Source organism: Chiloscyllium punctatum, chromosome 11, assembly GCF_047496795.1.
Source record: "Chiloscyllium punctatum isolate Juve2018m chromosome 11, sChiPun1.3, whole genome shotgun sequence".
NCBI lineage: Eukaryota > Metazoa > Chordata > Chondrichthyes > Orectolobiformes > Hemiscylliidae > Chiloscyllium > Chiloscyllium punctatum.
In genome coordinates, this window is record NC_092749.1 from 109,068,013 (window position 1) to 109,082,711 (window position 14,699).

At 46.5% G+C, this 14,699-nt stretch overlaps 1 protein-coding gene across 1 annotated transcript in view; it reads left to right on the forward strand.

Moving 5' to 3' along the window:
- LOC140482623 (uncharacterized) overlaps positions 1-14,699 on the forward strand; it is a 40,182-nt gene that overhangs the window by 19,121 nt on the left and 6,362 nt on the right. Inside the window, exons 7-10 of the mRNA XM_072580137.1 lie at positions 2,815-2,961; positions 4,962-5,140; positions 13,864-13,993; positions 14,176-14,357. Coding sequence (XP_072436238.1) covers positions 2,815-2,961; positions 4,962-5,140; positions 13,864-13,993; positions 14,176-14,357 — 638 coding nt within the window. The remainder of the gene's footprint in view (positions 1-2,814; positions 2,962-4,961; positions 5,141-13,863; positions 13,994-14,175; positions 14,358-14,699) is intronic.

Genomic DNA, 14,699 nt, shown 5'->3' on the forward strand with positions numbered 1-14,699 from the left:
CGAACACTGAGGCCTAGGGCCTAATCCTCAGGCCCTGTCACCGCACCGGTGCCGATCTGCAGGCAGCACTCGGACATCCAGAGGCAGCTGCCTTGATTCTGAGATTCAGGTTGTGCTGCGCATTCTGCACTGGTCTCTCCACACTGGGCAGACTGGGTGACCGCTCTGTAGAACGCCAACGTACTATCTACAAAAGTGACCCAGGTTTCAACACCCCACCCTGTTTCCTTGGCCAACATCTCTGTCTCGGGCTTGCTGCAGTGCTCCAGTAAAGCTCAGTGCAAGCTGGAAGAACAGCACCTCGTTTTCCGCTTGGGGTCCCTGCCACTTTCAGGACTCAATATTGAGTTCAATAACTTTAAGGCCAGAGCACTTTCTCCCATGTCCTTACCCCATCCCCCATACACCAGGCCTGAGCTGCTATCACATACTATCCATTGGCAGCCATTATTAGTGGGTCCCTATTAGCGGGTGTGCATTCTTCCAGGCTGGTCTTCATTCACTCCTCTGCCCCCCCAAGTGTTTTTCTGTCTTTCTGGGCTCATCCCCACCCATCATTTACACCTACCCCCTGCCCCCATCCCATCTCCAGTGTATATTCCAATTTTCTTTGCAGTTATAAGCACTTCTGAAGAAGGGTCACTGGAACCAAAACAATAACTCTGTTTCTATCTCCAATGACCTGCTGAGTTTCTCCAGCACTTTCTGCATTTGGAATGGCCAAGTGACTCTCCAGTTAGAACCTGGGACAGACAAAGGGAGAATGGGGAGGCCAAACAGAGTGGGCTAGCAGGAGAGCTGGGAGAAACAATCTCCCCGGATTTACACAAAGGCAAGTTACACCAATTCCACATTACAGGCCCATGCTGGTCTTTATGCTCTGCTTTGGGGGTGGCATGGTGGCTCAGTGGTTAGCACTGCTGCCTCATAGCACTAGGGACCCAGGTTCCACTCTTGCCTTGAGCGACAGTCTGTGTGGAGTTTGCACATTCTCCCTGTGTCTGCGCTGGTTTCCTCTGGGTGCTCTGAGGGTGGAATCAAACCCAGGTCCTTGGCGCTGGGAGGCAGCAGTGCTAACCACCCTAATGAGAAAGCTGCACTACAATGATGACTTTCCAGGTTTCCTTTTCTGTGCTACGGCCATGTTGAGATGCTTTGGGTAGATTAATTGTCACCAATCCCTATGGTTGTTTGGCCACTGCCTAACTTACTGATTACAAGTGGGGAGGAATTACCATACACAGTCTTCAGCAAGTGAGGCTCAATCTCCATACACGGTAAACATTCACTGCTTTGAATGTAATGGCTATTATATAAACAAGATACACGATAGTGTCCATAGAGACATCAGACTCAGTGTAACAGCAACTTAAATACTCTCACACTGACTTTGTAACAAATGTAGAACCCATTTAACTCCTCCCAGTATCAGTCTTACAAATTTTGATAGATGCACCATAGAGAGCATCCCTTCTGGATGTATCACAGTGTGATACGGCAACTGATCTTCGCAACACCACAAGAAACTACAGGGAGTCACGAACACAGCCCAGTCCATCACCAACCTTCCATCCATTGACTCCGTCTGCACTTCCCACTGCCTCGGGAAGGCAGCCAGCATCATCAAAGACCCCTCCCACCCCAGTTATACTCTCTTCCAACCTCTTCCATCAGGCAGGAGATATAAACGTTTGAATACACGTACAAACAGATTCAAAAACAGCTTCTTCCCCGCTGTTAGCAGGATTGCAATGGACCACTTTAATGTTGATGCTGATCTCTCTCTGCACCTTCCCAGCAGCTGTAAAACTGTACCCTGCACTCTGTTCTGTTACCCTGATGCACCTGGATAGTGCGATTTGCCTGTAAAGCATGTAAAACAACACTTTTCATTGTACCTCGGCACACAAGACAACAACAGCTCGAATCAAATTAAATCAAATCAAATCTTTTGCATCCTGATGGACAGAGCTTATCTCATGAGATCAATTAACCCATTCAGGAACTAACTGCCTGAAACAAAATCTCTATATCAAAGTTTAAAAATTAACTTACTTCTTAGTTGATGATCTCAGTGATCCATTTGAAACACAATGGCAAACCAAATAATTAATCTTCATGCTACACAAGTGCTAAGTAATGATCATCACCAACTAGAGAGAATCTAACCATCATGCCTTGACATTCAATGACATCACCATGACTGAACTTCCCACTAGTGATATTGTTGGGGGTTATCATTGACCAGAAACCCACTGGACCAGCCACTGTGACTACAAGAGCAGGTCTGTGACTGGGAAGTGAGTAACTCACCTCCTGACTCCCCAAAGCCTGTCTCACCATCTCCAAGGCACAAGTCAGGACTGTGTGATGGAATACTCCCCACTTGCCCTGGATGGGGGCAGCTCCAACAACACTCAGGCAACTCGACACCCTCCAGGAGTAAGCAGCTGACTTGATCGAAACTCCATTCACTGCCCTGCATCGTGGTGCATTATTTTCATGTTTGACAGGGGAAGGAATTGGACTAATTGGGTAACACTTTCAAAAAGCCAACATTGCATAAAAGGCTGAATGGCCTCTTCTGTGATGAATAACTCTTTAATTCTATGAGTGTACAACTACATCTTATACAACAGCCAGACAGCACGAATTATAAAAAATTAAATCTTCACTTGTGAAATTCCAGTATTGAGTGGGGCTGTGGATTGCCAACTAAATTCATTAGTTTGAGTTTTGTGCAATTTTTATTTAGAAAGATCCTTTTGACCAGAACCATCCAATTTGAAAAATGACTCTTCCCTGTCTGTCTAGGTGCCAGAGTCTGGCTTTGCTTCAGTTTCACCTCTCAGCATTCTGGCGCCTGGAGCTCGGATCCGTCAGATGGAGTTGAGAGCTCAAGAAGACGAGATAAGCAAATTGAAGCAGCTCATAAAAAGCATCAAAGCGAATCATCAGCAGGTAATGGTTCTTGTTACATTAATGAACCCTGGCTGCAGCAAACTCCTCATTTTCAAATGTTGCTGTAATTTTGATTGAATTCATCATTCAAGTATAAGTGTGTGTGTATGTGTGTCTGTGTGTGTGAGAGTGTGCACTTGCGTGAGAGAGTGTGCGTGTTTTTGTATGTTCGTGTGTGTCAGAGGGTATGTGTGTGAGAGAGCACGTGTGAATGTGTGTGTTTATATGTGCATGTGTCAGAGGGTATGTGTGTCTGTGTGTGTGAGAGTGTGTGTTTGTAAGTGTGTGTGTGAGAGAATGTGTGTGTGTGTGAAGAGAGAGAGTGTGTTTGTATGTGTGTCAGAGAGTATGTGTGTCTGTGCGTGTGAGAGAGTGTGTGTGCGTCAGAGGGTACGTGTGTCTGTGTTTGAGAGAGTGTGCATGTGTGTCGGAGAGTATCAGTGTCTGTGTACGTGTGTGTGTTTGTATGTGTGTGCGTGTGAGAGAGTGTGTGTGCATGTCTGTGTGTGTCTGTGTGTATGTCTGTGTGTGTGTGTTGAAGGGGTGAGTGAAAAGAAAACTTGAAGGGGAATTGTCAACCAGATGCTGACCATTTTCCATTGTGAGGTATCAACAATGTGTGTTGCTTTTCCACCTCCAACTTCATAAAACATTCCTTTCAGATCTACTGCAGAATTCCCAGGCTTGATTAACAGCCGTCATTAGTCTGAGCACATTGACCAGTGCAAATAACTAGAGGTGTTGGGATTCCAGGTCCTCTGTACTTCAGTGAGAATGTTTGGACGTCAGGAATATCTCATCACTGAGACTTAAAGTAAAAGACATATTTTCTCATAACTTCAAAGGGATTCAGATATTGACACTTGCCTCTGAATCAGATATTGGTGACGTGCCTAATTACTCAAGTGAGGTAACAGGTATTAACATGACCAGACATACACAAGAAGCTTGACTCCATCCAGAACAGAACAGTCTGCTCATTGGACACCCCATCCATTCAAACATAGGAGCAGAATTAAGGCCATTCAGCCCATCGAGTCTGCTCCACCATTCTAGATTAGATTACTTACAGTGTGGAAACAGGCCCTTCGGCCCAACAAGTCCACACCGCCCTGCCGAAGCGCAACCCACCCATACCCCTACATTTACTCCTTACCTAACACTACGGGCAATTTAGCATGGCCAATTCACCTGACCTGCACATCTTTGGACTGTGGGAGGAAACCGGAGCACCCAGAGGAAACCCACGCAGACACAGGGAGAACGTGCAAACTCCACACAGTCAGTCGCCTGAGGCGGGAATTGAACCCGGGTCTCTGGCGCTGTGAGGCAGCAGTGCTAACCACTGTGCCACCGTGCCACCCACGATGCCATTCTGTGTGATCTGAAAATCCTCAGCTCCGTTTTCTTGACCTTTCCTATAACCCTTTATTCACTTTCTGATTAGAAAGCTTTCTCTCTCAGCCTTGTTTATAGCTTATGGCCCAGCCTCCACAGCTCTCTGTGGTAAGGAATTCGACAGGTTCAACATCCTCGGAGAGATGAAATTCACCCTCATCTCTGTCTTAAATTTCCACCTCTTTCCACATCACCACCCTCCATCACGGTAGCAGCCGTGTGTGTGCCATCTACAAGATACACTGCAGCAATTCACCAAGGCTCATCCAACAGCACCTTCCAAACCCATGACCTCTACACCCTAGATTGACAAGGGCAGCAGATACATGGGAAGCCCCTGCAAGTTCCCCTCCAAGCCGGTCACCATCCTGACTTGGACGTTTCTCACTGCTCCTTCGCCGTCAAGTTCCTGAAACTCCCTCCTTAATAGCATTGTGGGTGTCTCTGCATTGATTCACAGAGGTAGCCCATTACCACCTCCTTAGGGGCAGTTAGGGACAGCAACAAATGCAGGGCCCAGCCAGCGACACCCAATCGCGTGAATGCATTTGCAAACATTGAAATATTCCTCAGGGAGTTCACAAAGCTTTCTTGCTCTCCAGGCCCTTCAACTTCTGCAGTGTTCCCGCTCCCTGCATCGAGAGGCAGTCTCCCTTCTCACAGAGTCTGTCTGTCCCACAAATCCACAGGAGGGCTCATGTCGTGCTGATGCTGAACTGACCAAGAAGGAAATGTTCATCCAGCGACTAACCCTGGCACAGAAAGAGCTGGCGAACGAGAGGTACAGGCCTTACTGATTGGCACAGCCCAGATTACCATCTTAAATTACCGCGAAAGGAACTCTATAGCCTTCTGGACTCAATATTAAGTTCATCAATTCCAGGGCTCGAGCTTCTCCCATGTCCTTACACTAGCCCCCACACCCCAGGCCTTGTTATCTCATTGTCTGTCTTTACAAAGCACCCATTATTAGCCACTAACAATCCTTATTAAGAGCTATTTATTGATTCATCCAGTGCTCCTGGTGTGGTCTTCTCTACATTGGTGAGACCCAGCGTGGAGTAGGTAACCATTTCGCCGAGCATCATTACAAGGCCCTAACTGGTGAGCCTGATCTCCCAGTCACCGCCCATTTCGATTCCCTTTTCTGACAAGTCCAACCTCAGTTTCCTCCATAGCCACAGTGAATCAGACCACATATTGGAGAAACAACACCTCATCTTCCGCCTGGACAGCATACAGCCCAGAGGACTCAACACTGAGTTCTCCAATTTCAAATAACCTTCCCACCCATTCCCCGGCTCCCTTCCCAGCCCCACCTCCTCCCTTCCATTGCACCTCCTGCCTCACGAGCTTCACTATCTCCCCACCGCCAACCTCATCCCATGACCAGCCCTTACTCTCCTCTCCACCTCCTTGACCTGTCCGTCTTCCTTCCCACCTCTCCGCTCCACATTTCCCACTGACTATTACAATAACCTATTTCTATCCCACCCACCCTTCCCCCAGCCCAACTCCATTCTCTATATTTATTTCTGATTTGGAGGAGCCGGTGTTGGGCTGGGGTGGACAAAGTTAAAAATCACACAACACCAGGTTATCATCCAACAGGTTTAATTGGAAACAGCTTTCAGAGTGCTGCTCCTTCATCAGGTAGCTCTGTCATAAGACACAGAATTTATAGAAAAGATTTATAGCAAAATTCTGTGTCTTATGATCCTGCTCCACAGCTGCCTGATGAAGGAGCAGCGCTCTGAAAGCTAGTGCTTCCAAATAAACCTGTTGGACTAGAACCTGGTGTGGTGTGATTTTTAACTGAGTCCACTGTTTGCGCTAATTATTTCTTGAGCTCTCTTCCTCCTCCCCCCTCCTAATGAAAGGTCTTGATCCGAAACATAGATTTCTCCACTTCCCTGATGTTGCTTGGCTTTCTGGGTTCTTCCAATCTTCTGTTTGTCTACATTGATTGTCCCAGGCTGATTGTTATCCACTCCTTTGACTGTCCAACTGTTCTTCTCTCTCTTTGGGCTTTATTCCCTCCCATCATTTACTCCTTACCCCTCTCCCCTCACCCTGTCTTCTGCATTTAAGCCGACATTTTCCTGGCTACCATCAGTTCTGAAGAGGGGTCACTAGACCTGAACCGTTAACTGTGATTTCTCTCCACAGACCTGCTCAGCTTTTCCTGCAATACTTGTTTTTTGTTTACAATCTTAAATTGATGTCGGGGCTGGAAAGATGGTTGGTTTGGCTCCAACTGAAGGCGTTGTGAACGCTGCACTCAGGGGGTTAGTGAACGAGATTGACTCGGATGGTGAAGGGGCTGAGAAACTTCATGGAGAAGATTGTTCAGGGGGTTGACAGGGTCAATGCTGAGAGGATGTTTCACCCTCATGGGAGAGTCCAGGACCAGAGGGTATAGTCTCAGAATAAAGAGGCACCAATTTCAGACTGAGATGGGGAGGAATTCCTTCTCTCAGAGGGTTGAGAGTCTTTGGAACTCCTTGCCACAGAGGCTGAGGTAAGGTTATAGAGACAGGGCAGGAAAGTGAGGAGTGTTGGATCAGCCATGATCCGATTGAATGGTTGAGCAGACTCAAGGGCTGAATGGCCTCCTCCTGATCATAATTCTGATGGTCATATGGTTGTCTTCCTCACAGCACAGAAGATTTGAGGAGATTTGGTAGAGGTACTCAACATTATTAATGTCTTTATTAGAGTCAGTGAGATGTACAGCACGGAAACAGACCCTTCGGTTCAACCAGTCCATGCCAACCAGATATCCTACATTAATTTCATCCCATTTGCCAGCATTTGGTCCCTATCACTCTCAACCCTTTCTCTTCATATACCCATCCAGATGCCTTGTAAATGCTGTAATTGTACCACCCTCCACTACTTCCTCTCATTTCATACACGCACCACCCTCTGCATGAAAAGGTCCCTTTTAAACCTTGCCCCTCTCACTTTAAACCTATGCCATCTAGTTTTAGATTCCCCCACCCCAGGGAAAAGACCTTGTCTGTTTATCCTATGATTTTATAAACCTCTATAAGGTCACCCCTCAGCCTCCAACACTCCAGGGAAAACAACCCCAGCTTATTCAGTGTCTCCCTTGAGTGGCAGAGGAATTGGTAACTAGGCAAGAAAAACTTAAGACCATAAGGCATAGGAGCAGAACCAGGCCATTCAGCCCATCGAGATGGTGGCTGGTCTGATAACGCTCAACTCCACTTTCCTGCTTTTCCCCCAGAACACTTCATTCTCTTACTGGTTACAAATCGGTCTCTCTGTCTCAGCCTTGAATATACTCAGTGACCAGTCTCGACAACCCTCTGTGGTAAAAAATTCACTCCCTTCTGAGAGAGGGAGTTCCTCCTCATCTCCATCGTAAATGGATGCTCCCTTTCAAAGGAGATGGACAAGAGAAACAGAAGCGATTGTTTTGTTCCAGACAGTGAGGTATGGTCTGGAACAGTGATCATAGTAGATATAATGTTGACTTTCCAAAGGCATGTCAAATCCTGGGAACACTTGACTGGGTGGATGTGAAAAGGACGCTTCCTCTTGCAGAAGAATCTAGAACAGCGGCCATTTTTTTTTTATTTCAAAAATATACTTTATTCATAAATGATTTGATGGTCTGTACATTGGATCATGCCATACATATGTCCATATTTACAAACACAGATTCGACTTTATCATTGTCCTTTACAATCCTGTGCATTTTTCAATCTTGTATATATACATATATTTGGCTGAGGCATCAGCAGAGCCCAAAAAAACGTCTGTGTGGGCCCCCTGTTCCTCTTTCGGCAGGCCGATCTTACACGGTGGTCTTTCCCCACCGCGCCTTGGCGGCAGCTGCCCCAAGCTTCAGCGCGTCCCTCAACACGTAGTCTTGGACCTTGGAATGTGCCAGTCTGCAACACTCGGTCGGGGTCAACTCCTTCAGCTGGAAGATCAACAGGTTTCGGACCGCCCAGAGAGCGTCCTTCACCGAGTTGATGATCCTCCAGGCGCAGTTAATGTTCATCTCGGTGTGAGTCCCAGGGAACAGGCCGTAGAGCACGGAGTCCCGCGTCACGGCGCTGCTCGGGACGAACCTCGACAAGCACCACTGCATTCCTCTCCAGACTTCCTCTGCATAGGCACATTCCAGAAGGAGGTGTGTGACAGTCTCGTCCCCCCCGCAGCCACTTCGAGGGCAGCGTGCGGTGCAGCAGAGAGTCCGGGCGTGCATAAAGGATCTCACAGGCAGAGCCCTTCTCACCACCAGCCAAGCCACGTCTTGGTGCTTGTTGGAAAGTTCTGGCGATGGGGGGAACCCCCTTTTTAAAGACAGAGATAAGGAAACATTATTCTCTCTCAGTCTTTGGAATTCCCTTTCTCAGTTATGGTGGCCAAATGACCTGTCCCTGTTCTGTATTGTTCTGTGTTCAAAAGGCAGTGAATGTAGAGTCTTTAAATATTTTTAAAGCAGAGACAGATAGATTCATGATTCCAAAGGGGATGAAAGATTATCCAGGGATGTAAAGTTGAGGTTAAAATCAAGTCAGTCATGACTTTTTTGATTGGTTGTTGGAGAGGGGTTTTAAAGAGGAGTGGATCCTGTCTTCAGCAACACAACCTGATCTTCATTTGGAGCTCCTTACCATTACGGGTGGCACGGTGGCTCAGTGGTTAGCACTGCTGCCTCACAGCACCAGGGACCTGGGTTCAATCCCACCCTGGGTGACTGTCTGTGTGGAGTTTGCACATTCTCCCTGTGTCTGTGTGGGTTTCCTCCCGCTGTCCAAAGATGTGCAGGTCAGGTGGATTGGCCATGGGAAAATGCCCAGAGATATGAAGGCTAGGTGGGTTAGCCATGGAAAACACAGGGGTGGGTCTGAGAGGGATGATGTCTGGAGGGTTGGTGCAGACTAGATGGACTGAATGGCCTCTTACTGCACTGTAGGAATTTTATAATTCTCTGATTCCTGCAAACTCTGGAGGGCACAGATCTTGTCTCAAACAACAGCTACAACAAAGGTTGCTGGCAGTATCTATGAAGAGAAATCAGAGTGAATGATTCAAGTCCAGTGACCGTTCCTCAGGACTGAGTCTTGTCTCCATCTCTGAACAGAGAACAATCCCATCAGTGCAGGGGTCAGCCTGCTGATGCTGTTCACAGATGTGAGAATGGGAATGATCTGTCGTGAGGTGACTGGTCTCTGGCAGATCACTGAACAACTTAGCTCACTGTAGAACTGTCGAGCAGAGCCATCTGGTGTACAGCCTGAATATTTTGTTCATTTGTACATTCATGTATCTGTGCAGTAATGACGTGATAGAGCGAGACTTCTGGTTTGGAAAATTTCGGCAATCGCTTCTTCAATAACGAACTGGTGGTCTTTATCAGTCATGGCATAGATTATGAGTGCAGGGAAGTCCTGTTGGAACTGTACAGAACATTTGCTTCAGCCACATATGGAGTACTGTGTGCAGTTCTGGTCCCTACACTATTGGAAGCGTGTGATTGCACTGGAGGGGGTGCAGAGGGGATATTGCCTGGGATGGAGCGTTTCAGTGATGGGGAGAGAATGGATAAGGTCAGGCTGTTTTCTTTGAACAGAGAAGGTTGTGTGGGGAGTCCTGATGGAGGTGTTTAAATTGATGGGGGAGGGGCATGGACAGGGTGGATAGGAAGCAGCTGTTCCTCTCATATGAAGGGTCAGTAATAAGGGGGGGCATAAAATGGAAGGCAGGAGGTTTCGAGGTGATTAGAGGGAAGATCTTTGCACCCAGAGGGTGGTGAGGGTCTGGAATGCGCTGCCTGGGTGGGGAGATGAGGCAGGGAATTTCACAACCTTTAAAAGGTAATTGGATGAGCCACTTGTAATGTCATAACGTTCCAGGCTGTGGGGCTAAAGTGGGAAAGTGGGACATGTAGAAATAGTGGTGTACTTTCGGTAGTACAGACATGACAAGCTGAAAGGCCTCTGCTATACTATATGATCGCATTATTCAACAATTTTGAATTTAATTTTAAATCACTTTTTTCAAGACAGAGATAGACAGGTTCTTGGTTGGTAAGGGGGTCAAGGGTCAATGGGAGAAAGCAGGAGAAGGGGGTGGGTGGGCGGCTGAGAAACATTTCAGCCATGATCGATTGGCCGAACAGACTCAATGGACTGAATGGCCTAATTCTGCTCCTATACTTTAAGGTCTGATGGTCTATGTGAAAATGTAAGGGTAAATCCTAAGTATTAGAGTCAATAAATTCATGCTATAATTTGTCATCGACTGTGCAATGGAATTATGTTATATATTGCCCATAGATGCACTGAATTGCAATGTTTCAAGATTAAATCTCAGGTTTCATGAATGCAAATTGGAAAGGAGTAGGCCATTCAGCCCACAGGAAGGATGTGATCCTGAATCAATAAAATAAGGCAGCTATCCTCATCCGCCTTGTGAAGGGATTGAGCAAGCTGGACATATTAATTTAAATAAAATGTTTACGATGAAACCATTGGCACATGGTGGCTCAGTGGTTAGCACTGCAGCCTCACAGCACCAGTGTCCCAGGTTCGATTCCAGACTCAGGCGACTGTCTGTGTGAAGTTTACACATTCTCCCTGTGTCTGTGTGGGTTTCCTCCGGGTGCTCCGGTCTCCTCCCACAGTCCAAAGATGTGCAGGTCAGGTGAATTGGCTGTGCTAAATTGCCCATAGTGTTAGGTGCACTAGTCAGAGGGAAATGGGTCTGGGTGAGTTACTCTGCGAAGGGTGGGTGTGGACTGTTTGGGCCGAAGGGCCTGTTTCCACACTGGAGGGAGTCTAAAAACAAATCCGTTTTGCTCATAGTGAAAACAACTCAATCACTTCGATAAGAAAAGTGAAGGACAAGTTTTGCACAGGAACCTCAAAGATTGCAGTACTGTATGAACAATGGCATTTGGGTGGAGTCTTTAAAATATCCCACGACATTTTGCAAGAATCTCATCAAACAGAGCTTGACAACAATATAACAAAATGGAGGTGCCAGTGTTGGACTGGGGTGGGCAAAGTTAAAAATCACACGACACCAGGCTATAGTCCAACAGGTTTATTTGGAAGCACTAGCTTTCAGAGCGCTGCTCCTTTGTCAGGGTAGTAATGATGAAGGAGCAGTGCTCTAAAGCTTGTATGTTCAGGATGTAAAGGATATAAAGGAGGAAAGAGAGGAGGAGAGGTTTAAGGATGGAATTCCAGAACTCTGGGCCCTGGCAGCTGCATGTCAGTGGGATGTTGGCGTTGGGAATCTGGGATCCTCAAGAGGCTAGATTTGGAAAGATCTCAGAGCCAAAATGAAATAAGTAGACTCGTATACTTCAAAATGGCTGGCCAGTTACGCCAACGCATCTCCTTTACCAGACTTCAGTGTCTTTACTTTTTGAGAGGGTTGTAAGAATCTGAAAACGGAAGTACATTATTATCAGGAGCTACAGTAGGTCAGTGAGGATGCGTGATAAATGAAGGGATAAATGTGTGTGGGTTAGTACACAGACTGTAGAGGTTGGAACTCCCAGACAGCAGAATGTCAGAGGTCAGCTTTTAGATGTGCTAACTTTTTTCGATTTATTATTGTCACATGTGCCTAAGTCGAAGAGTGTGGTGCTGGAAAAGCACAGCTAGTCAGGCAGCATCCGAGGAGCAGGAGAGTCAATGTTTCAGACATGAGCCCTTACCTAAGCATGGTAAAAAATTCTGTTTTCGCATGCAGTACAGGTGGATCATACCTACACTGTTACAGCTGCAGAGAAGATGCACAAAAAGCAAGATCAACATTAGATTTGAGAGGTCAATTCAGAAGTCTAATAACAGCAGGGAAGAAGCTGTTCTTGAACCTGGTTTTGGTCAAATTCTGGAACTCCCTCCCTAACAGCCCTGCAGATGTACCCAGAACCATGGACTATGGCAGCTCAAGATGACAGCTCACTACCACCTCCTTAAGGACAGTCAGGGTTGGGCAAGTTTCTGGCTTTGCCAGCAATGCTCACAGCCCATGAGTGAGTAAAAAAATCATGAATTGGTTACTCTGATAGACAAACAAGTGAATCCAGAAATGACAAAAGGAAATAAGGATTATTATTACTGAAAATTTCTCTGACATGATGCATTTCAGTGATAATGTTTCATTCTATTAATGTCTTTCTTTCTGTTGCAGTAATAACTCCGTACGTGCACAAAGAATGGCTTAATGATCATAGGGAGTACATTAACCCAAATGCCTTTATAGAAACTACTTGGCTCATTTGAATCCTGGACTGACCTTCGCCATCTGAGGGGGGTTTGGGGAGTGGGGTGGGGTGGAGGAGGGAGGGGTGTGGGGTGGCAGTGTAAGAGCAATTTTCCAGAACAGTTGGACCCTGCAATTTCTGCTTTGCCTTCCCCAGGAGCCTACCTAACTGAGGTTTGGTAAGAGACACGGGTTGAAAATGTATTGAAGAGGTGTTCCGGCATGCTATCCAGCCATGGTTGATGGACAGGTTCTAGAGGAGAAAGTGAGGACTGCAGATGCTGGAGATCAGAGCTGAAAATGTGTTGCTGGAAAAGCGCAGCAGGTCAGGCAGCATCCAAGGAGCAGGAGAATCGACGTTTCGGGCATAAGCTGAAGAAGGGCTTATGCCCGAAACGTCGATTCTCCTGTTCCTTGGATGCTGCCTGACCTGCTGTGCTTTTCCAGCAACACCTTTTCAGGACAGGTTCTAGAGTCGTACAGCACAGAAAAGAGTCCCGTTTGCCTGCATTTAGCAAATCCCTTTAAACCTTTCCTATCCACGAAGCTGTTCAAATGTCTTTTAAATGTTGTATGTGTGCCCGTCTCTACACTTCCTCTCGCAGCTTGGTGCATGTACACACCACACACTGAGTGAAAAAGTTGTCCCTCAGGTCTCTTTTAAATCTGTCCCCTCTCCCCTTAAACCTATGCCCTCTAGTTTTGGACCCCCCCCCCCCCCCCCCTCAATCACGTGGAAAAGACCTTTGCTACTCACCTTTTCTCTGCCTCTCGTGATTTTATAAACCTCTATAAGGTCACCTCTCAGTTTCGATGCTCCAGGGAGAAAAGTCCAAGACACTGATAAATCAAACCTTCCGGTCTCAGTATCACACTTTGCTGCACCCTTTTCCAGTTTAATAACATCCTTCCCAAAGCAGGGTGACCAGAATTGTACGCAGTACTCCAAGTGTGACCTTACCAATGTATTGTACAGTTGTAACATGACGTCCTTTGATGCACCAACTGAGTTTGATCTGATTGCCACAATGTTGTAACAAATACAAACATCCTACTTCATTTAAATATACGTCTGACTGGTATTGAAAGGGTTAGTATGAACACCATGTTGACCGAGAGCAAGTTCAAGTGAATAGATAAATCAAGAAATCACTAAGTTTGCTTAAATTTGAGCACAGTCGGAGGATCTCAGTAATTTGGAATTAAATGAATGTTTTGTCTCTCTTTGCCTGGGTGCTGTAGCTGCATTGACAAAGGGCTCCTTGAACAAATGAAACAAGACTATCAGATTCTGAAGGAAAAAGTCTTTACCTTCTATCGAACACAGGAACAGACAAAATGGAAGAACATTCAGGAGTACCTGAGAACAAAGGTATACCCTGAATACCTTACTGTTTCTGTAACAATGATATGAAGAAATTAGGCCTTTGAATATAACTAGATTATCTCCTTGCGGAGTGTTTTATGATTGATGGTAAATTGGAAGGCTCTTGTATCATTTCCCCAAAGCCTCACACACAGTAAGAATGCTTTGTATCATGTGTATGTTCACAGGCAGTCGGCAAGCTGCAGTCGATGACGTTGTCACAGCTCATTGTACCTCATTCAATGGCACTGCTGGTGAAGGTGCAGCTGGCAGTAAGGCCTGGTCACTGTGGACTCACCGTGAGATGGTGTGTAGGCCAAGGGCTGCAGGTTGTGACAGCAGAGAGTTCACATCTACAACCCAATGACAGGTAAAGTTATAACTGCCATTCAGAAAGTGAAACGCAAGGTGGCGTGGCAGCATTGGGGGTGAAATTACTCATGGTTGGGAGCATCAGCAACAGACGAGTTTGTGCTCCTACTTCTCTTTCAGGGGATGTAGGCACCGTTGGCAAGACCTGCAATCGCTGCCCAGTGTTAAGTCCTGAAGGCTGTAAAGTTACATAGAGTTGTAGGGTGCGGAAACAGACCCTTCAGTCCAACTTGTTCTAGCAAACTAGATATCCTAAACCAATCTAGTCCCATTTGCCAGCACTTGGCCCATATCCCTCTCAACCCTTCCTATTCAGATACCCATCCAGATGCCTTTTAAA